This window comes from Falco peregrinus, chromosome 5 (assembly GCF_023634155.1).
Source record: "Falco peregrinus isolate bFalPer1 chromosome 5, bFalPer1.pri, whole genome shotgun sequence".
Lineage (NCBI taxonomy): Eukaryota > Metazoa > Chordata > Aves > Falconiformes > Falconidae > Falco > Falco peregrinus.
This window is the reverse complement of record NC_073725.1, coordinates 16234722-16257964: the sequence shown is the minus strand read 5'-3', so window position 1 is coordinate 16257964 and position 23243 is coordinate 16234722. Positions and strand designations below refer to the sequence as shown.

The following is a 23243-nucleotide window of genomic DNA, read 5'->3' as shown; positions in this document are numbered from 1 at the left end:
AATCAGTGGGGGTTTAGGCTGGGGCAAGATTGCTAGGTTGAGCTGCAGCAACTGGAGTCTTAAACCTGCTTTGCTTTTCTTGGCTTGGTGCCATTTGTGGATGCTGAACATCTCCAACTTGCTCCAAGTCCACATACTGAAAAGAATGCTGTTAATTCAAAATGTGATTTAAGGCATTAACTTTGTTGTCACTGGCAATTTTCTGTTCTGCCTCCAAAATGCTGCTTTGTATTACAGGCAGTTTCAATAGGTATGGATATTAGTAGGTGAGACCTGAAAGTCCTGACTTTACTGTTGTTGTTTTCTTCTTCCCAGTCCTCAAGAAACTGCTATGGAAGGGTAGTGCTGCTATTCTCACTCAACAGATAAGAAACCACTCCCTGACCCACTTTAGCTAAGCTTTAAGGAAGTCTTGGAGACATACAGTTCCTGCAGCTGCTGCAAACCCTGGGGGGCAGGGCAGAAGGGGAGCAGTGAAAATCAGACACATACCAACCCCCAGTGGAACTAGTCATGTGGGATCTGAGCATTAGCTGTTCTCCAGTCAGCTTGCGTGTAGGCATATACCACAAATAGGCCAGGCCACAGCCCTGACGTGGGCTGTGAGCCAGGGGGAAGGAAAGAAGGAAGGAAGGGCAGACAGCTAGGGAGCACTGGGGGATCAGAGGAGAAGACAGCTGTTAGAGCCAGAGCCAGACCCTCTCCTGTGCTGACCCTAGAACAACACCCTGACAACCAGCATGTTGCTGTCTGTCACTGACGGCTGTTGCTGGAGAGAGGCATGAACACAACAAAAGTGAGACAAACTTGGAGGTATAAATTCAGTTGGTGCTGTTAAGATAAATTTATTTCCTTCAGCTTTCTTCACAGGAAACATCACAAAAGTGCTTTACAGAGTTTGATACCATTACTCTAACATGGGAAAAAAGGACAACAACAGGTGTGTGCACTGCACAGTTAGAAGTTGTCATATGCAGAAGCCATGATAGGTAGACAGGGTAAAAAAATCTACTGACAAAAAATATATATTTATTTAGTTCAGGTTTTGAACTTAAATTATGACTATAAACATATAATTATATAAATATACAGGCACCATTAGGTTCCTGTGTTAATGGTGGGGGCCACACAGGGATTCAAATAGATCACATTGTACTCTGCTGAAAGAGTTTCTGCTGTGCTCAGTGGGCTGCCAGCCAACCATTTTCCCAGCCAGACAGTATAATTCTTCCTTTTGCGCTACAATAAGCACTCAAATGGCTTTATCTTTGTTTCTTCAGGTTAAGTCTGGTGGTGAGACATTCTGGTAGATTGTTGAAAGCAAACTTTCGTATTTTTTCACTTAAAGAGATGTCTTTACTAGTCTTCACTCAGTCATCTCTTCATTAGAAAACAAAATGCTTTAGACTAGACCCTGCTGTCCAGGTAAGACAGTTTTGTTTGAGCTAGCACGTTACCAGTCTTGCAACGCCATTCCTTTTTGTAGCTGAACTGTGTTGTACTGCAACCAGCACTACTGCCTTCATTTTGCTGTATTCTATGGGAATTGGGCTCCTGTGTAGCCTTTGAGTGTTTAAACTCTTCAAGGAGATCACATTTACTTGCTAAACAATTTTGCCACAGGTGGAGCCATGTTTGTGATGCTAGAACCCTGACTGAAGAAATACAGCGTGATCAAGAATCAGGAGTTCTTGCTTTTAAAGCTGCTTTCTAAGTAAGTGGTGAATAATTCAGGCCCCTGACTAGAAGTTCTTGGTACGGAATACTCTAGGGTGAAGAAAGGTCAAATGAAGAAATTTTTTGCTGGGCTTTTTTTGCAGAAAAAAACCCTTAAGAATCAATTATCTAGAAAACACTGTTGTACGAGTTTACAAAGCCAGTTTGCCTTTTACACAATTCCCAGATTAAAGACAGTGTACAGCCAGAGAACTGGTCTGTCCTGAAGGTTACTGAGTGGCTAGCAAAAAACACAGTAAGGATTTACAGTGGCAAGACAGGGCTTTGGTGAGTGCAGCAGCACAGAGGTATCTTTTAGATGTGTGGGAGAGGGTGCAAAGTCCTACATTCTAACAACTATCAGATATTGCTGCATCTGCTTTATTCCCCCCTACACCCCCTCAAAATTAACAAAAATCCTCAGCTGCAATTTGCCAACTTTATAAACCCCAGAGCAGCCACAATTTTTTGACAGAATACTAGTAAGTGCTTTAATAGAACACCTAACTGATACAATTTATTTGGATGCAAAATCCAAGGTACATTCTTCTCAACCTCCTGTCATCGTTACTACGGGAAAGCAGCTGATCTAGATGATACAGTATTCTGATACTCGGACAATGCAGCTCTTAAGTGGTAGGCTATACATCCTAACAGGCTTGAGTCTTGCTTTATGACACCCCCTCTGTATTTATAAACTTAGCATTACTGGTAAATGCAGTCAGCATTTACAGACTTAACCTTATTTACAGTTGTACAATCTTTAAAGCACAAGATAAGAATGCAAAGAGATGAAACAAACCACAAAGACTAAGCCTGCCCTCCGGTGTTGCTGCAATCATCTTCATCTCAAGTATTGCAATTTAATTTCAGTGTCCAGTTAAATACTACAACAGGTATGTTAGACACTAAGCATGGCTGAGCCCATGTGGTTGCTGGCCAGAGATCAAGTAATAAATCTGCTTCATCTCTGCTGCAAACAAAGGAGCAGAGTAATGCAGAATTTAATACAAGTTTGCTGTGGGGCTTGTTCACCTGCACTTGACTCTGGCTGTTGCATCTAGACTTCAAATGAGATCTCAAATCAGGTTTTAATGAAACTGATTAAGTGACAGAAATAACTCCATAGAAACCAATGAAGTTAAGCTCTGGGAGCTCACATTAATCTAAGTTTTACGTGTTTCTCAATGCATTTGTTTTATCAGCCTGTTTTTATGGTTTGAATCATTTTGTTATGGTTGTACATAGTCTGAAAAAGATAGAGAATAAGTGACTTAAGTAAAAAAAAAAGGAAGCTTGTGGTAACACTTTTAACTATCAGTTTTCTGTAGGCCAATTATTTGAAATAAAGCAGACAGTCGTAACGCAGTGACATCAATGCCATAAATGAGCTAGAAAGAAAATTCAATACAGAAGATAGGAGACAAAAACAGAACAGATTGAGTAAAAGTTAGTAAGAGCATGCCATGCTTATCAGTGATAAGAGGAGTGAGTTACATAATACTGAAGACTTCGGTCTATCGGATGACAAAAGCCAGTGCCCATAAAAAGTTGTTAGGTTTGTCAGCACTGGGAAAGATGGAGATTGTCAGGGTAAGCTAACTAATTCTGTAAACTTGGCAGTTCAGTAGCAAGCGAATGTCAACAGAAAATAAACCCAAGGCAATGAATACTGGAAAGGCTTTAAACCACTCATACATGCTCTGGTGGATTCTGAATTAGTTGTGATCTTTCAAGGGGACGATCTAGGCATCACCATGGACAGCTTGATGAAGACATCTGCTCAATGTGTAGTTGCAGTCAAGAAAGCGAGTAAGATGTTAGGCTGTATTAAAGACAGAACAATATGGAAAAATATTACAGCATGTATTTCTCTTAGAGGTCCCCAATGACTATTTGCTGTTTCATGAGCATCTTAAGAAAAGTGACAAACTAGAAAAATACAGGGAGGAAAGTGATAAGAGAATGGCAGAAGCAGCCCTTTGTAGCTGGAAAGACAGTAAGACCAAGGTAGTTTATTTGTTAAGGTGGGAAAAGAATAGATGATATACATTCTCCCCACCATGTAACATGACATATAGCTCAGTCATTTTAAGCCATGTACCAGTCTGTTAACCTCAGTATCATTCATCATCACTACCATAATTATGCCAAAAAGCTCCGTGTTAGTCTTTAATGCTCATTATTCAGCTAGTTAGATATCTCTTATGAAGCAACTGCAGTAGTTGTTTGAAATTGAACAGTAGTAATTTCTGGAAGAGAATTGTCACAGCTGATGTAACAACTGCCTCAGAGGTGCTCAATGATAAAAATACCAGTAAGAAAAGATAGCTGCTGGGCCTCATCTCTGTCCAGTACCCACCAGAGGTCTAATTTGTCTGCATGCATGCCACCATCACATTCTCTGCTTCTATCTGGAGGTCTACTGTACAAGCAGAGTGATGAACCTTGAAAACATCAGCAACAGCAGTAAAGGGCATATTCATAAAAAAAAAATATTTCTGCATTTTCAGCTGTAGTTAACTGGTAAAACAGGAGATAATACTGAATAGGGGAATCACCTCTTCTGTATCTATTCCTTCCTTACCCACCCCACTCCTCTCAGCTCTATAATTTCTTTGTTTCATAGAAACCACTCCTCCATGGGCAACTATTTCCCTTTGGTTTATTCATCTTTTTCCTCCACAGCCTGCCTTAATACTAGATTTTAAAAGGTTTGATGTTAAGATTACTCTGTCTCCCATCTCTTCATTGTACCTGCATGCTACTTCAACTTAAGTATGGGAAAGGATAAAGAACAGGATGGATGTGTTTACTGTGAAGAGGGGAAGAAAACTCTGTTCCTACTACAAAATGCAGCTTGGTAGCCTGACACAAATACAAGCTTTCAGGAGTGAACATTTCCAGTTCACATAGTTTGAACAAACTTTAAAGCAGCCACATAAGACATGGCTATCAACTGTGAGCACAATTTTATTTGTCATGGGGTTTACAAAATGTAGCAGTATTGATTTTAATGGATTCCACATAAAACCAAAAAGCCTCATATTACTATACCATTTGGGTCACACAGATAATTAGAGAGGAAATAGCAGTTTAAAGTACTCAGCCTGAACTTTTTCCTTACTCATACATAGTAAAATGTCTGATGCCATAATACTTAAACAGAATGTATATTACACTCAGTAGAAATAAGCCTTTCCCAAAGTAGTATTAAAATACTGTAATGAAAGCTAATATAAAGTTCTTTTAATAAAGATTTTTAGTCCTCTTTAGCACCTTCCATCAGCCCCAGCCCTTGACAAAGAACAGCTTTGGCCTCACAACATCCCTGTGAGGTAGGTTGTCGAGGGGTTTTGGTACAGCTGGGGAAACAGAGGATACTGTAACTAAATTACTTGGAGTTAACACAGCAGCTCAGTGGAAAACCAAGCCTGAACACCAACTCTCTTCATCCTCTGCTCTTGCTACAAAATGGGCTTACTTCTTTTCAGTGCATGCAGTTGTCTTAGATGATACCTTCCATTCCAGTATTCCAGATGCACTACTTTCTCTGGTGACTCATTAATACTGTGATATATTTTAAATATTTGTATTCAGGCTAAGCAGCCCACTGAACTTCATTAACCTTGCTATATCAACATTATTCTAAGCAACTGAACATAAACCATGATATACGTACCATTAAAAGATGCAAGGGGTAATATCTTCATAGCAATTTGAATCAGTGTCTTAGCTTTTTATCATGGAGGAGTGAAGTTTTCTTAAATATAAACCTAGTTCTTTCCTAATAAGATTGCTGAACTATCTTGGAATCTGTCCTTTCCCAGTTCTCTCTTTAGGCAACTGGTTAGACAGCTTTGTACCAGTGCAAAATTCTACGTTCTCTCTGGACAGGTTTTCCAGATTAATTTCTTTTAAAGGGGAAAGATAAAGTGGCATGCCTTCCCCAAGTACTGAACTTCAAACGCTTTTGCTGATCTAGTCAGATGGATTTGTCACTTGTGAAAGCAGTGCTTACCCACGCAGAACTTATATCCAACCACTTAACGCCCTGCTCCCTACCTCAGGCTATGCATTTAATACTATCATTTAGAGAACTGCCTTCCTAATCCCTCTTTTATACCTCCCGTGTTTCATTTGCATAATTTCCACTCTCCCTAATATAAAAACAAAAACAAAAAATCTTCCTTCATGTTTTATTTTGTTTCAAACAGAACATGGCAGAACTACACTTGGTGTTTCGAAAGCCAAACTCTAGATACATGATAGTTACAGCTTATCCAAATTGATGAAGACATCTGCTCTTCATCATGCATCAGAAGATTCATTTTCTAATACCAATACAAACTGGTATTAGACTCCTCAGTTCTGTTTTCTGCTGTCATTTCTTCTTCCATCTGTTAGAGCCTGCAGGTTCTTATATGAATCCCTATACAGACAAGCTGACTTTTTAACTTTTTTTGAAAAATTTATCAGCAGATGTCAGATTTCCTCCCCTTTTTTACATACCTAATGTACGTATCTGAAATTTAAATATGCATGTTACTATTTTCTTACATTCCCAAATAAACCCACTATCATTAAAACCAGTTTGTGAAAGTGTAAGCTGAAAACAGAGGGACAATTCAGTAACTAAATTACAGTCAGACAGCAAAACCTGGGTTGTGGCTATTCGTAAAAACCTCTTAAGTACCTGAGGTAGTTTTGGTAAGATTTAGTTTCTTGGGCCTCTGATACAAATTGCTCATGTAAAATAGGAGATATTAATTTGTCTGACCATATCAATATTGGAAAGAATAATATTACTGCCTTGTAAATAAACACTTTTTAAGGACATGAAGCCTTCTTAGTTTAAAAAGGAATTATCTGCTCTATTTTAGTTATGGTATTTGACAGAAAATCACAAGCAACTTCGTAACTGCTCAACCAGGTTGAAACAAGACAGACAAAGATGTAACTATTGCAAAAGCTCCAAGATGTGCAGCCCTGTCAAGTTTACATTGTTTACTTGACCTGAACAGCACAGGTGTCTCAGCCTGTTGTGGTGAAAGTTTCCAAGAAGCCAAAAGATGCAGTCAGATACCAAACGCCCTAGTCCCTGTGGTGTCAGGTGTCTTAACACAGTTTGTACCATTCATCTATTTGTAAGTTTTGTAAGAGAACTACTGTGGACATGACTGGTAAAGCTAGCTACAAAGACAAAACTGAAATAGGAGACAGTCACTTTTAGTTGTCCCATTTATCTTCATTTGTGAGTAAGATTAAACATGGCACAGCTAAACCAGGGAGGAAGGGGAGGAAAACTAATCCTCTCTTACATTCATCATCGGCTCAAGTAAATACAGATGCCAGATTCCTACGGCAGGCATTTGAGAAGTCCAACTTCAATAAAGCTACCTAGTTTTTGGCATTTTAACATTCCTTAAATACAGACTGTATCACCAAGAACCACAAATCCAAGCTGTTCCTTTCCCAGCAAGTACTGGACATTGGAAATTAGTAACTAACCCACCGTAACAGCATGTTACAGGTAAGGAAGTTCCTGAAGCAGCAAACTGCATTTTACTGACTGGTATCAAGAATCTCATTTCTACAACTGATAATCCTTCATTTATGGCATGAGCCCTCAACAAGCTTTTCAAAGGAATGAAATGGACATTCTTAGCATGCCTTGAATGAATGCAACAAACCAGATAAAGTTGGACTTCAGAGTCTCAAAAGCATACTGAACTTCCACAGAGAACCGACTTTCAAAATTTCAGGTATGCAGAACAATCAATTGTTATAAGGAAGATACTGACAACTGGCATTTTGATAGTTGCTGGCAGCAATATTTAACACAAGAAACACTTTAAAATAGTTTAACATTCTGTATTATGGAAATTGGCGGCATTTCTGGCTGGGTTTTTTTTTTCTTTATGCCTCCAGAAAGAACCTGGAATGATACACTTCAAAAAAAGCCTCCAGAATAACACTTCTAGTTATCAGTAGCTGATGGACTCCAGTGACAGCAACCATGCAGAAGTTTGGTTTCTTTCTTTTTTTTCCCCTCCTTAATTTAGCAGAGCTACTTTCAAGTGAAAAGCAAATCAAAGCTTCATTCATACTCAATTCACAATCTCAAACTAGTCCTAGATGGTGGGAGTAGGAAGACACTCTGAGAGGCAGCAAACTAAACTTCTAGGTATGAATAAGTCCTATTAATATGCACTGCTATAAGCTCTTAAACATAGGCCACCTGACCATAGGGCTGACTACCCACCCCATGGCCTGTCCCTTAAAGGGATCTAAACGTTCTGTTTCCTCAGCTGTTGTATGGTCATAAGCTAGAACTTAAGGTAAAGATTCATTAGACTCCAGAATCCATGTATATTTCCATTTTATTTGATTTGAAACTGTTACAAGGTTGTCTTGAACTGCCAGAATTCATGCCCAAAACCTCAAATAAAGATGGTACAATGGACAGTCTCATCTACCCTTCATACAGTAGACTAAAACTAGATTCATGTGCATTGGTGATCTCAATTGCTTTAAAGCATCAGGAAAAGAGTTTTTAAGATTTCACATTTCTACCATATCAAGCGACATGTCCATTTACCACAAATTCCACAGAAATCTTTAGTGACAAATCAACAGGTTTTGCTGTTGAATTTTCAAGGAAGATACATGGCTCAGAGTCCAAGATATCGGTATCAGTCTTTCAGTGGGATTTTGTTTCCAAATGAAGTCTCCAACTTTAAGAATAGTCTTTTGAGCCCTCTCTTTAATAGCAGCTTCTAGCAGAAGTTTTAGAGACAATTAACTCTGCAAGGCCAAGGCCAGTTTTAGCCTGTGCACAAAAGAACCAGGCGGAACCCCAGCCGCACTGAAGTCAACAGCAAAATTCCCATTGGCCTCAGAGAAGTAGATTTAAAGCAAGTCAGCAGTTAGTCAGAGGGAACCCAGCTAGGCAATTCCTGCACTATCCTCATCTTCTGCACATACACAGTACTCCCACACATGTAAGCAAGTTTTGTTCCCTTCTTTTTCTTGCCATTGGCAACTCTTACAGATGTTGGGTCTATTTTTTGGCATTTACTCTTGAGAAACCTCAACACTGGAGCACGCCACTATTTTACTTCATTTCTGGTGCAATAATTCAGAGAAGAGAAGTTACAGCAGGACACTTTTGGTACTTGACAGATTTCATTCAGTGAATCAGAGTTACGGACAATGTCCTGTATTTTTAGTGTATCAGTGCCATTTTGCCTACTTCCACTAAATTAAGTCAGAGATGACAACAACTTAAAGAAGTCACTGCCTTCCACTATTACTAAACTTCCTGACTGAATAAACACCATTTATGAGTTTTCCTTAGAGGATTTCTGCCTCAAAAAGCCTGCATGCTTCACAGAAGTAGCCAAACAAATAAGGCTTACCAGCTTCAGTTATCCCTCTGCATACTAAGTTATTCTGGTTATCAATTAACCATTACCCTTCAACAACCAACTACTTTTAGGAGAAAATTTTATCTAGTATCGCTACTGCCATGTATCTCATTTTTAAAGATAAATTCTGAAGACTAGTTGGAATCTGGATACCTCTCTGTCAAATCAAAACTCTAAAGTCTTAGTGCTTTAGGGTAAGAAAGACAAACTTATGATAAAAAACAAAATAAACCCTATTTCATTACAACATCTCACGTTAATATACTGCAATTTGATACCAGAAACAAGGCAGGCTTTTTTTTTGTGGAGAATAGAAAAAAACATTTAAACAGACAAACATGAAAATGGCTAATGCAAACAGACCATTCAAACCCATCATTCCTCAAATCTGATACTGAGTTTTCGTTTGTTTTGCAGTTATCAGCACAGCTATCTAAAAAGGTAAACAAACTACAGCTCTGTTATACTTTGATAGTATGAGTGGTATGGTACGCTCCAGAAGTCTCTAGTAGGCTATGGCTACACATGACAGGATTCCTCAGAAGGGGAACAGAACAGGTTTGTCATTAAGGTCACTTAAATCTTTGTTATAGCAAATTGGAACCAAATGGCTGACTTCTGCGGGATTTCTGACAGGAATCCAGTAGAGCTGGTTTCAAGTTTCAGATGGCCACTAAAACAGCTGTAACCTTCTCTTCCAGAAGTTGTGATCCACATGGTGTCCACAATGAGTGCAGCAAGTCTGAGGTAGTCAACCTTTACGAAGGCTCAGTATCTGAACATAAAAAGATTTTGAAATGACCACTGGCTGTAGGTATCTTTCTGAGCAATTAAAGAACACTGATGACTCTTGTTCAACCATTTACATTAATTTGCCCCATATCCAATGAAGAAGTTGTAACATATTATGCTTCCATAGTGCAGGAGAACCAATCACTTATGTCAAAAGTAGTCTGCACTTGCTGCAGTAGATCCAGCAGAAATAAGGTGGCATGTTCATCATAGCCGTTAGCTGTAGTTTAGTTACCTTAGTAGAAGGGTTACCATAAAAGCATTCCTTAATTGTAATGTGTATGCAGCTCTACTGATCCCCAAGCACAGCATACTGGTTGTCTAGCTGAAGTTTAAGTGCCTGGTTTTTTGAGACCTCATCCCTACCTCTAGTTTTGTGTTTTACTACTTCAAAGCTCTTCTCCATTTCTTTATCCCTAAGGGAAAATAAATGTAATCAGTAAATATCTTATCACTAGCTTGTGAACTGAACTTCTAGTCTATTTCCACCCCATCCCAACAAAAACATTATAAACAGAACACTAAGGTCTAGAGATAACAGAACAGTCAAACATTCCCAAGCAAATCTTGTAAAACCATCTCCAGAATCAAGCTCATCACCCAGTACAATTCAGGTTACATTCTAAATTTCAATATTAACAGTCTCAAAAGTTTAAGTGCATTTATGAAAAACAGGTTTTAGAAAGCAGAAGTCCATTTCTAGAATGCTCACTCGGAATTTCATCTTAGCTCAATTTTCACCATTCAAACCCTAAAGCATCAGTGACAGCTTATCTCATTTGCCAAGCAAAGCTACACCAAAAAAAACTCAAAAGAGAAACAAAAAGCTTCTGTCAGGCTGTTATAGTCAGTAACACAGCAAGCAGAGAAAATAACTCAAAAAGCCCCCAAACCCAAGTGAATTACATTGGCCTAGCTATGTCTTCTAATTACATAAAGGTCAGGACTTAAAAGCAGGGCGAGACTCAGGTCTTCAGCACCACAAAATACAGATCACGTCAGTAAAACCAGGGGGGGTTCATCATTGTAAACCACAGCTCAGACAGCAAGTTTAATTATTTATATTTCTATTAAACCCCGTTCTTCCACTTAAGTTACCTTTACATCTCTAAAGAGAGGACAGTGCGCTCAAGACATCCTACTGACAGTATTAACACAGAGCCCCACTATGGCTAGTAAGTATCTCAGGGAACCAGATGCTGTCAAGAGCAGAAATACTCTGCTTCAGGGAAATCCTTCAGCAAGTTGAAGAAGTTAACTGGCACCCTTGTTTGGCTATCTTACTGGGCTACATCCTGTGAAAGTTATTTCATTGGAAGCCCTTCCTAGATTTGGAAAATACAGTTGAGCCCTCTCCCATATCTCTTTGGGAAACAGAGTAATTTCTTAGTTATTTCTTTCCTCTGTGGAAAGATTCAGGCTTAAGCTCTGAAACAAAATAAAAACTTAGAGAAGGCAGTTAAAATATGTCTCTTAGGAAATTAATGAAATGCACTTACTTTCGACTGTCTACAAGCTTGGCGGTGGACTGCAGTGATGGAAACTGCGTATCACTATAGATTTCTGGTGGTCCTTGCTGTGCTCTCCGTGGCCTGCCGCCCTCCCTGGCACCAGGCGGCCTGTATACACCACCAGTCTGAACTGGTTCTGGGGTTTCTGTTACTGGTTATAAGAACAAGATACAGACAAGAAAGTAAGTTTGCATTCACAACTGAAAAAACCCACAATATTTTTTTTTTTTTTAAAGTCTTACAAAGTATGGTTTTGCACCTTTAAAAGCTCTGAAAGTATTTCAGTCAAGGCAGGAAATCAGGCATCACATAATTTAACCTATACTTTAGCAGTCAAATTAAAACGTGACTCCAGTGTATTACCTCAAAGTTCAGGGAATCAAAATCACTGATGACAACTTTGTGTTTCTTATTTGCAATTTAGTAGCAGCTTACATTTAAAACTAGAGATTTAAACACCTAACTGTATATTCACCAAATTTAAAGCACTTCTCCAGATGCAGAATATAATATCCAAGTAGTTTGTATTTAAGGTAACAATCTACAATGAAATAACACTAATTATCTTTACCTCCTTGCCTGTACAGGCAGGAAAAACCACCACAGGCCACTTTTCAATGAATTTCTCAATGGAAGAGAATAGTCTGAACAGGTCATGACTAAGTAGTTTATCACCACTGATGCTAATAAATTGCAACATTGCTAATAAAGAAGCAACACTGATTTGCAAAGCATACCACTAACTATGGAACCCTACTCAAGAACTGCCATATTAGACATCAGATATTGTCTCAACATCCACTTAATTGTCAAAGCAGTATTTTTAGATCAATGGAAAAAGCTTCCAATTGATATATTGCAAAGCACAGAAATCTCCTTCCAAGATTGAATGCTTTCCCCACCCTCCACCAAAATCAGAAATAAAACCCCTCCACTTGTGTTTTAAGTATCTGACAGTACTATCAATTCAGTTCCTTAGATCCTTTCACGGGACAATTTCCTCATTCGCTCACATGTCAAGCCATTAGTATGAAGGTGCCTGAATAGGAACTGTTCCTTGCGCTCTGCCCTCTCTGAGTAGCTTAATTCAACCTGATACACTTCCCACTGGAAAAAGCAACAACTCCAAGTTAAATTTACCAATTGGTTCAACGACAGGTGCTGGTGCAGGAGCTGACTTGTTCCAAGGACCAGATGATCTGTCTACACCACCACCAGTCTCCTCCCAGTTGTCACCAGGTTCTTCTCTTTTTTCACTTTCATCATCTTCTTTTTCACTACAAAAGAGAAATGCTAAGTAGCATTTTAGAACCACAATCACCATAGACAAGACAGACTTCATAGCTACTGTACTGAAGATACCAGATTTAACCGGACTATGTTAGTCCTGCAATCACTGTATTAGTACTTCCATCTGAACAATTTCTGGCACACTGCTACATAACTTGGCAACTGAGAAGGAAAAAAGTTCTTAAAAATAAGACAAATTCAAACTGTACTAAGTGATCAAAAAAGTGATTTCATATTTTAAACTTAAAGACTTTTTTCTTACCAAGATAGTCATGCATTGGGAAGTGATAAGAAGATAAAGCAAGAATGGGCTACAAATGCTGTTTCCATAAAATGCTTTAGTCAAGAGAAAGAAGTTGCGGAAGAGGAGTGATAGAAAGCAAGTCCTGAGCTCCCTTTCCGTATAACCACAGCCACCTGAGAAACACTCTTATACTACCCATACAAATATAATCTACAAACCAACTCAAGATTTTTTTGAAGCAATAAAAAAATACAAAGAGAAAACCAGCCCATTTTAAAAAGGTAAGGAAGTCCTATGCCAAAGCCTGACTATTTTATTTAGACTCTTCTATTTTACATAGAAATAGTCGGAGACTCAAAATAATTTGCTAGACAAAGCTACTACAGAAAGCTGTGCGCTATAATGAGACATATGTGAAGGGTGAGGCTGTTAAAAAAACCCAAGACATTGATCTTGACAGCAGTAGCAAAGTACGAATACAGAAGTTCATAATACAGCAACCCCTACTAAGCATGATTGGATAAGCTTTCTATGTAAGTAATTATCAGGGAACAGTTAAAAATACCTATCATGTCTGAAAATGAAACAGCCTTTCACTGTTCATCCAAATACAGTAACACTCATAGTAAGCTGGACCAAGCGCCTAGGCACACTACTATCCTGTTTTAAACTACAGTCAAAAGCAGATGCCTACCAACTAACTAGAACAGAGTAAGTACACGTAACATCCACCCCCACAAGATACTCTGTGTCTTACTTTCAGCATAAAGATCTCCAAAGCTGGATAATTTATAACCTCCAGTGGGTTTTTCTTCCATTTGCTCCTCCACTCTCTCCCAAATCCACTACCTGAGTGGTTACAAAATCCTGTGACAGAAACTTCCATCTGCCACAGCATCAAAAGCATTCAGAATGTTGGCCTTTGTCTGGAAAACCAAAGTACTCGCTTTTCAGTCAAACAGTACCAGTAGTCAGTGAAGCAGCAGCCTACTCATTTCTTGCCTATTAAGACACGTGATTATCTGCTGTGACACTTCAAAGGTGTGGAGAGCTTGTGGACCAAATACGTGCAAATGACCTAAAAGGACTAGTTAACTGAAATGGAGCATGTGTTAAAAACAAACAAATCAAAGAACATACAGGACCTGCTCAAACACTGAAGAAAGCACCTATTGCAGTGGTTACAGGCGAGATGATAAAACATCATTAATACCTGGACAATGAGGATTATGTGACATCTTCAGTCTAAGACTGAGGATGTAAAAATCCTTTTTCTGACCTGATGAAACATTCCTCTTACATTTTTCTTAACACTAGTTTTACCAACTACATTTTTGTTCTTTTGAAATACAAATGCAACTGTTCAAGAATTCACTCCCCAAACTGACATGCTGAATACACTGCGTCAGATTCACTTGACTGCTGTAAGGGTCTCTATGGGAATTACTATCCTGCAGTAATCTCTCATAGAAATTACTACTTTACTATCTTTATGGAGGGGAATGTTAAGTATGTGTAATAAAAATCTTAGTTCCAACCAAAACAGACCTAGAATATCAACAGAGATTTAAAAAAATGAAGAGGAAATTGGCAGAGAATAGTCAAACCGAACTTGCCCCACAGCAGACTTCTACACTAGCAGAACATACCAAACCACTGTTTAATTGGACTCCAGGGAGGCAGCTCTGAAGAAAGAACATGCTTTTTAGACATAGGTAATGCTGATACTAGAGAGAAAAAGAAAAAACAGTAGTACCTTATTTGCATGGACTGAACTCTAAGACCACTATAATCGATTTCTTCCTTTTGCTCAAACTCCTTCCAATCATCCTCTTCCTGTAAGAAAAGTGTAAATTGTTACTTTAGACAAAGTAGACAAGAACAACATTAAGGTAATACAAAGAAAAGTAAGGGTGAAGGTACAGTTCCATGGGAAACCAATCTGTGTGCACCACTGCCAACAGGGCAAAGGAGTCCATTCCCTCCTCCCCTAACTTACTATATGTGATCTAGGATGCACTTGTGAGCCGACTTTAATTCACTAGAACAGCTAAGAAATGCCCCAGCAAAAAAGTTGTTCAAGCAACAGAAAACCACATCACCTCAGCAAAAACCCAGTGGGAAGTCAAGGGACAACACAAAGTAGGGAACAGGACCATGCAGTCAAGACTAAGGAATACAAGGGCAAGACCTCTCCCTTTTACTAACAGTAAGTTTTTGTAACAGTTTGAATGCACATGAAGCTTTAGATTTACTTTTCTGTCGTGTATTTCATGAGCCAAAAAGCAAAGAACATGTGGAACAGCTTACAGTGGATTTATGACAAAGATTAGTATCATTACGTTTGACTTTTTCATATTCACAACCACATTTATAGCCTTCCTTGTTTTCTTAATAATGTTCTTATAATAGTAAAAAGGTCAGCTTCAAAACCATAGTGATCTTGGTACACAAAAATAGAGTACCAGCCTTTGGAAAGCACCACTTCAAGGCTTTAAAACAGGAGTTTGATTATGTGTTCTGGGAAAGAGGAACCCACCCCAGTGGTGCCAATTTTGCCCTAATATGTAATCAGCAGATTCTGGGGTTATTAAGAAATGGAACAGAGCAGATAAAGCCGTGACTAGGAACACATGGGAACTGCTTAAGACACACACAGCCTAATTAGTAGTCTACGTAATTCCTATACTCTACGTGAAATGCAGTTATTATTACTCTACATCTGCCAATGGTATAGCCCCCCTTCTACTGAACAGCTGGCAATACAGCTTCTTTTAAAGCCCTGTCCTAAGCTCTTCTACTTATCAACCTCTAGCAGGAAAACTTTGACCTGCTTTAAAGGAACAGCAGCAGTAGAAAGTGACCTGGTGTTATTGCACCATCTGCTCAAGACTCAGTCTTCTGGAATACAGTGAGTCTACAGCTCTAAAGTCTTTCTGATTTCTTGTATCCCCATCTCCATGGAAACATCAGTTTCCAAACTGATGTACCTTTCACATTTAATGATCTTTATTTCTAATCCAAGTACAATCTCCAGTCAAACCCAGGTATTATTTTACAAGCAAACGAGCAGAAGAGCAGCTGAAAGATTACCGCTGACCTTGGTCTACTTAGAAAGCTACTGCAGGTGTCAAGCTCCCGAGGGTAAGCAACATTAGGAAATAGCAAAGTATTTCACAAAATTTATTTTAATATATACAGCACGACCATCTATAAGATGCTAACTCAACAAGCATCTCTCGCACTCATCGTTTCACTGTAAAATGGTACAAAAAAAATAATAAATTCTGGCAGTAAGCCCCTTCCTGGCAGAAAGGCTGAGCACGCAGCGTACTTTTGCCTGCAGAGCCAAGCGTGATCCTACCGCCAAGGCCCAAAGGCCACGGACCCCGGTGGGCTCCGGCCGCCACCGAGCGCCAAGGCCAAGCGCGCGGGGCGGGCTGGGCAGCACGGAAGGCGCAGGCAGGGACCGGCCCCGCTCCCCTCGCCGCGGACACGGGGCGCGTTTCCCGGCCGGGACCCCGCCCGGGCCGGAGCCGCCGAGTGGCGCCCCCGCCAGCGGCGCCCTGCCCGAGGGCACCCGCCCGCTGCCGTTACGCTGCAGGGGACCCGGCCCGGCCGCCCCGCCAGGCCCCTGCGGCCAAGGGCGCCCGCATGGCCGTGCGGCGCCGTTCCCCGGGCCGGCGGCGGCGGCGGCGCCCCCTGCCGGCAGGAAGGCGCCGCCCGGGCCGGCGGAGGAAGCCCTGACCCTTCCCCCACCGCCGCCCCGACGGGGCGGCCCCGCTCAGCCCCCCTCCCCCCGCACCTCCTCCCGGCCGCACCTTGGTCGCCGTCTTGGCGGAGCCGGCGTTGGAGGCGGCGGCCCCAGAGCTGCTACCATCAGCCGGGCGGGCTCCCCCGGTCGCCGCGGCCGCCCCCGCGGCGTTAGAGGCGGCGTTGGAAGCGCTGGAGGCGGCGGCGGCCCCTCGGCTGCTCTTCTCCTTCCGCTTCTTCTTGTCCCGCTTGGCGAAGAAGTCGTCGAGGCTCCTCTCCTCGGTCTCCGCCATGGCGGCGGCGGCGGCGGCCGGGCCCAACGGCGGGGCGGGGGGGGGGGGGGTGTGCGTGGGCGCGAGAGCGCAGCGGCGGCCCGGGCCAACAGGTGAGCCCCCGCGCGGCGGCGGCGCGGCCTCCCGCTGCCTGCCGCCCCCCGCCGAGGGGAGCGAGCGCGGCCGCCTAACGGCTGCGGCTGGCCGGGCCCGCGGGAGCCCGCCCGACGCCCGGCGGAAGAAGGCCGCCGCGCTCCACGTTGGTGGCCGCCGCTTGACACGGCCCGAAAAAGAGGAGGGGGAGGCGGCCCGCCGCGGGGCTGGGCTGAGGGAAGAGGGGGCGGGGCCTTCCGGCCGTGCCCCCTCCCGCGCCTGCGCCGCAGCGTTCCGGCCAATGAGCGGCCGGGAAGGAAGTGCCCGCCGGCCAGTCACAAGTCTCCAGGGGCAAGCCGCTGACGTCGCGACGTGAGAATGCGTGGACGGACGGGGCGGCGGCGGCGCGGCCGGGGATTGGCCGAGGCGGGCGGGGAGGGGGGGGCCGCAAGGTGCGGGTGAGCGGCGCGGCGCGTGCGCCCTAGGGCGGTTGCCCCGCGTGCGGGGGGCGCCTGCGTTCCCGCCCGCCCCTGAGGGGAGCCGTGCGTGGGGCCGGTAGGGCGGGGCTCACCGACCGTGGCTGCTCGGGAGGCTGATGGCTGCTTCCCGCGTCGGGGGCAGGCCCTTCCTGTCAGCGGTCGCCGCGGGGCGAAGCAGGGACAGGGACGGGAGCCCGGGGCGGGGGTGCTGTCGCCACAGAGCGCTGCGAGAGCCGCTCCGCGGGAGGCTGAGAGGGCTGCTGGAGCGGCCTCGGCCGGGCCTACCGGCTCAGGGGGCTTCGGCCTGCCGAGCGGCGGCTCGGTTTGTGCCCGGCTCCCAGCCCTCGCGTTCCTTTAGCGTGGACCGAGATGACTTAAGACTCTGCCTCACCGCACCCTGGAAAGCGCCGTGCATTTGCACTGTCGTTGTAAAGGTTGCAAGGAAGTAATTTAACTCTCATCTTGGAAGTGGTGTGGTTGAGTGAGTAAAACTTGAACAACCACTCTGTCTAGGATCTCCGATGTGGGTGTGAGCGTTCCAGCTGCTTTCCTGCCTCGTAGGGAAGCCTAGGGAATACCTGCTGGAAAACAAGCTTCGCAGTGGGTACCTTCAGGTACCGTAGTGACCTTTAGCTCTGGAAAAGAACATAGGTGTTTTTAAAAAGTTCACCGTGGCTAAAAAATGCATTGTCAAAAGTTTTGAGGCAGGATATTTTGAATAAACAGCCTCAGACTGTCATATGAGTCATACGTAACTGCATGAGACATCATTTGTGATTATTTCGTTGGTCAGCCATCAAAAGGAGACAGATGTTCCTAATGCTGAGGTGTGAGCCCAAACAAGAATTACCCATCAAATAATCATTGGTTTCTATTATAAAAGTAAGCATATTTGTGTTCTTGATATATTTAGTATCATTTTGTTTTGTGATACTTTCTCTTGAAATTACATACGTTTGTATATGTTAACATTTAAATGAAAAGTTTTTGTGAACTGTTTGACAGGCTCTTTAACTTGTGTCCATAAAAATACGTTACTTAGTGTTTTCATCCATAATTCTCACCTTGTTTGAAAAAAAAGGTTAGATACCATTGTCACATTAATCACAGATTAAATACTCTTTGTCTGTGCAAAGCATTTTATAGCAGTGACTGAATCACTGTAGTTGAGTGTCCTGCATTTGAGAGATTTCTTGGAATCCTCTTTTTATGTTCTGCCATGCTGTGTTCTCCCTGTATTTCTCTACTACCGTTGACATTCTGTGCGCTTACAGGATCTGATCCCGCACAGAGATCCCTGAGAACTAAAATTTGCAAGCGTAACAGTTCATCTGGTAACACCAAGAATGCCATGTGATCAATGACACCTTCCCTTTTGTGATAGGAGTAACTACCAAAGTAGAGAGAAAATTCAGTAGCAAAGTCTCATTTTCTGTGCCTCCTTGGTGCACCTGGGCGCCCCTCTCCTACTGCTGTCCCCTTTGGTTGATAGAAGGTCGCATGGAAGATGTGACACAGGACAGTTCAGTGTGGAAGAGTGATGTTCCTTTTGTCATAGTGCTGCTTTCCCTTGCATTGGTACTCCATTACTGCCCAGAAAGCTGACATACCTCCATGCTGCACCATGCTGTGACTTGCAGGCTCAGCATTGATAATAATATGCCACTAAGCAGACAATTTGTATGCCTCAGCTTTTGTGGTAGATAAGTTAATAATGGCAGCTAAGTACAGTGCTGTGCCTGATTTGAAGCTAAACTTTTTAAATTTCAGCAGCTGGTAAAATACTTTCATTGCATTATTATGGATAGCCCCGAGTATCAGGCTGCAGAATGTGAACCCGATACCTTTTTGCTGCTTTTAGCACCTGCGTCACTTGTCCCTTGCAAACACAGTGCTGTAAGGCTGGAATGACCAACTCTGGATTAGAAACTTAATACCTGTCAGGAGCAGAGTACCAAGAAACATTTCAGCTGTTAAATCTGGAACAGACTCGGTAGAAACCATGGAAAGTAGCAGCAACATTTTAGGCCTCCGAAGGCTTAGATCCAAATTTGAAGACATGTCTCAGTTGGCACTTTAAAGGAAGCATTAGTTATGCAGTTATGCTTGGATTTGCCTCCCGCTTTTAGTTTTATTTTTATGTAAAATTGTGAAAACATGCTGATGCACAGCATTTGTAGTTCTCTGCAAATGCATTGCATTAACTTTTATGGTTAAGATTGTTGCTGTGTAAAATGTTAGATGCAGGGAAAAAAAGCTCAGTATTCCTGTATTTACTTTTTTCTTTTCCTCTCTCAAATTCAGCGATCCTCAATACTTATGCAGAGGACGTTTGGCTGAAGAATGGCTTGGAGGCATGGACTGGCAGAAGTAATGTTTGTTTGTAATGTAAGGAGTATATCCAGAAAGCCACGTTGCCATGACGGAAGCATGAGCTCAGCGGACAGATTTCTACTGTGCTGTCTATCACTGACCCGTGTGACTAACTTTTGGCAAGACACAGCGTGCTGAATGCCTCTGCTCAGGTATGGGTTCACCCGGAGGACTCTGAAAACCTCGCCCACATTAGCAGTGTGCTCTGCACCATGCCTGTCCACCTCTTGTGTCTGTCCTGTAGCTATGATGAGTCTTGCCATGATGCTGTTCCCTGTGCATCTTGGTGCATTTTATAAAGATTGGGGAATTAAGCACTACTGCATATAGGGGAAGTGATGCAGCAGTCACTATTCGTGTGGAGAAAGGAAAGCTGAAGTGAGTTGTGGGTGATGCAAGGGTTTGGAGCAGACTTCTATTTCCAGTCACCCAGTGCTTTGTCTTACCCTTACTCCTTTGTACCTGCTTTCCTCCATTCTGTGACAGGAAGGTGATAGCACTGCAAACTGCTTGGACGTTTGCAGAGCACAAGCAGTAGAACTATTAATTTGGTAACTCTTAGGCATATGCCTGCTTAAGGAAATTGAGAAGGTGCCCCTAGGTGCAGAGCAGCTTGCAGAGGATTCTGGGGGAGTCCTTGCCACAGCATGGGCCCTAGTTCTCCTTAGGAGCTTAACCTTCCTATCAGCTTTGGGGCACTAAGAGTTGCTGTAATTTCAGACCTTTACAGCCAGAAGGCAGAAGACTTAACACGCCCATTTTTCCACCCGTAATTGCCATCTGAAAGCAGGCAGTGGTGGCAGCAGTGTTCTGTCGAAGTATTACATTTTACACAATGCCAGCTTGAAATAATTTAAAAAATAATCTTTTAACTGTGGAATCAATGTAATAACGCTTATGCTAAAATGTAAACAGTAGGATGGTAGGCTCTGGAGTACCAGTTCCTAGCTGGTATGGTATGCTGCTACTTGAGTGGAAATCTGAAATGAAGCGTGGGCTAGCATTGGGCTGGCACCCTCTGCTTCCTCTGAGGATGCAGCAGGGTGTGTTCAAGCTGAGGTGCAGCAAAAGCCATGCCTGGCTGAGGAGGAAGGTAAAGCATGCATATGGTTTGATGGTACAGCTAATCCGACCTAGTGACTAGCTATCGCCAAGGGGGCGGCCGTGTTTTACACCCCTGATTAGTCTCTCTCTGCCTCCCATCCCTGTGCTGCTACTGGTATGTGTTTGGACCTGCAGTGGCCTGATTCAGGGAGCTAAGTAGCAGGGTAGTTTCCCTGCGTTTCACAGGGCTAATTTTCTGCTAGTTTTGCTTCCTGAACTGTCTCCTCTCTTGAGACATCAGACAGGTGTTGGTGCCAACACAAGACAGTGTGATGGGAACGCATAGCAAGTGAGGGGGAACGGAAATGTCCTTTTATGCAGCAGCTGGCTGTTAGATTGTGTTATCTGTACTCCCTGCATCCTGAGTCTTCGTAACAGCAAATGTCACAAATCTCTTTGTGGGTGTATAGGTGTGATAGATACTGCAGTAGAAGATAATAAAATCTGTTTTCTGGTTTTGGTTTTCTTAGGAAAACCACTGGGAAACATGTTCACCCATATTTAATTTAACAACTGCTAGACTAGAGGATAAAGATAAATGAGTTTATGAACCTTAGCACTGACAAATAGTTGTGAAAGCCTTTAGTCTCTTGTTCTCAATTTCCCATCTCATGTGGTGAAGACTGTCAATGCTTAGATGGCATTCAGGCTGGCAAAGCATGCCGGAGGAGCTGTGCAAGCTATCAGTAATCTGTGGAAAAGTAGAGATTTCTTCACAAGAGCTTTAGTGCTTAATATGAGAGCACTTTGTTTTAGGAGGGCCAGATGTGCTACATTTGACTTCTGATGAACTATTCACAAAAATAGTATTTTCAGTGGGTTTTGGTCTTTGCTAGGGGTCAAGGGAAAACCTTCTGGAAATTCACTATTTACGCTTAGATGCTTCCACCTTTTCCAGCCACTTCCCCATGCTGGAATACCTTGATTTTGCATTTTCCATTCCAATGAATAATCTGCTTGTATTTTTGTGAAACTTGCTGCATCATTTGAACCTAACAAGGAATGGCATATTAGAAACTTCAAAAAATCCTTCCTTTCATATCACAGTATGATTGTAGATTCATAATTTCACCAGGTTTATCTCTGTCAGTGACATTTATAAAGAACAGTATTACAGTGGGCTAGCCAGCAGTGTCTTCATACCTGAGGCATCACCAAAAAATAGCAAAGAAATCTGATACCAGGTTGTATATTTTTATGCTATAGGATTAATTTGATTATTTATAGAAGCTATCTGATTACAGTGCACATGAGACAGAAAGAAAACCTGAAAACCTATCAGGGGGTTTCTATGAAGAAACATACAAATAATTTGTAAATTCTGTTTTCTTTCTCAAACCACAGTGAAACTGCTCTCGCTTAAGTGTCAAGAATGAGGGGGAGGATATGTTTCACTAATGTCAAAAAGTGACCACTCCTAGACAGCATCCACTTAACAACCCAAGGGTCTCTGCCATCTCATCCCTTGTACCACTGTTTGTATATATTTTCTCTCATCATCACTATCCTTGATGGAGTCTCAGCTTGGCAAGTTCTGCGTTGATATGTAAGAAGGTAGTATTGCTGCTCTGAGGAGCCAGCATTCTGTGAGGAAAAAAAAAAAAAAGGAATCTGCCATCATCTGCCTTTCTTTTTTGGTTGTTGTTGGGTAATCTCTTAATCCAGTACTTTTTTGTCAAAATCTTGAAGGTGGTACCTGCCAAACGGCCTTTTTGCAGAGATTAAATGAGGAATTGTTTGTCAATAACTGTATCAGGAAGGATTTTCCACGTGTGTGGGAATGTGCAAGGAAGGGCATGGCAATACATGTGTGCTGATTCTTGTTACTCTCTGGTGGATCATGTATGGTGGATTTGGAGTGCATTTGATTTTATCAGTCATTAAAAACTTAAGTACCTTTGTTAGCTAATATTTCAATTAAAGATCAAAATATCTACAGACTCTCTCTCATACATGCTGTATGCCATTACGTTCTCTAATATATGCCATTTCTCAGTAGTCTTTGAGTCTGCTTAATGAACTATGTTGTCACCCTGTGTAACTGTCGATACTGTAAAGTCCTAATCCAACACACGCATGTAGGGATAGCTTCATTCCTGGGCAGGGACTCAGGAAGGAAAGCCAGCCATCCACCTGAGATTTTGTGTGATGGGGGCCAAGGTTCATTATGTTCCTCTGAAAATGCA

At 42.4% G+C, this 23243-nt stretch overlaps 1 protein-coding gene and 1 long non-coding RNA gene across 6 annotated transcripts; one reads left to right on the top strand and one right to left on the bottom strand.

Moving 5' to 3' along the window:
- Positions 1-807: 807 nt before the first annotated feature.
- On the bottom strand, positions 808-17288 carry CDV3 (CDV3 homolog). Of its 5 annotated transcripts, none has more exons than XM_055805470.1 (6): positions 16805-17288; positions 14740-14819; positions 12590-12726; positions 11438-11600; positions 10305-10354; positions 808-3541 (listed from the first exon to the last, which is right to left on the bottom strand). In XM_055805470.1, the coding sequence occupies exons 1-6, from the start codon at positions 17027-17029 to the stop codon at positions 3537-3539; spliced, it is 660 nt and encodes a 219-aa protein (XP_055661445.1). In that variant the 5' UTR covers positions 17030-17288; the 3' UTR covers positions 808-3536. The 5 variants fall into 5 exon arrangements, with proteins under 5 accessions (XP_055661445.1, XP_055661446.1, XP_055661444.1 ...); XM_055805469.1 differs by lacking the exon at positions 808-3541 and adding an exon at positions 4670-9921; XM_055805471.1 differs by lacking the exon at positions 10305-10354 and having other exon boundaries at positions 16805-17287.
- Positions 17289-17479: 191 nt separating this feature from the next.
- Positions 17480-22995, top strand: LOC114013513 (uncharacterized). The gene is made up of 2 exons (XR_003556537.2): positions 17480-18462; positions 19885-22995. It is a non-coding gene; the product is annotated as an uncharacterized LOC114013513 (long non-coding RNA).
- The last annotated feature ends 248 nt before the right edge of the window (positions 22996-23243 follow it).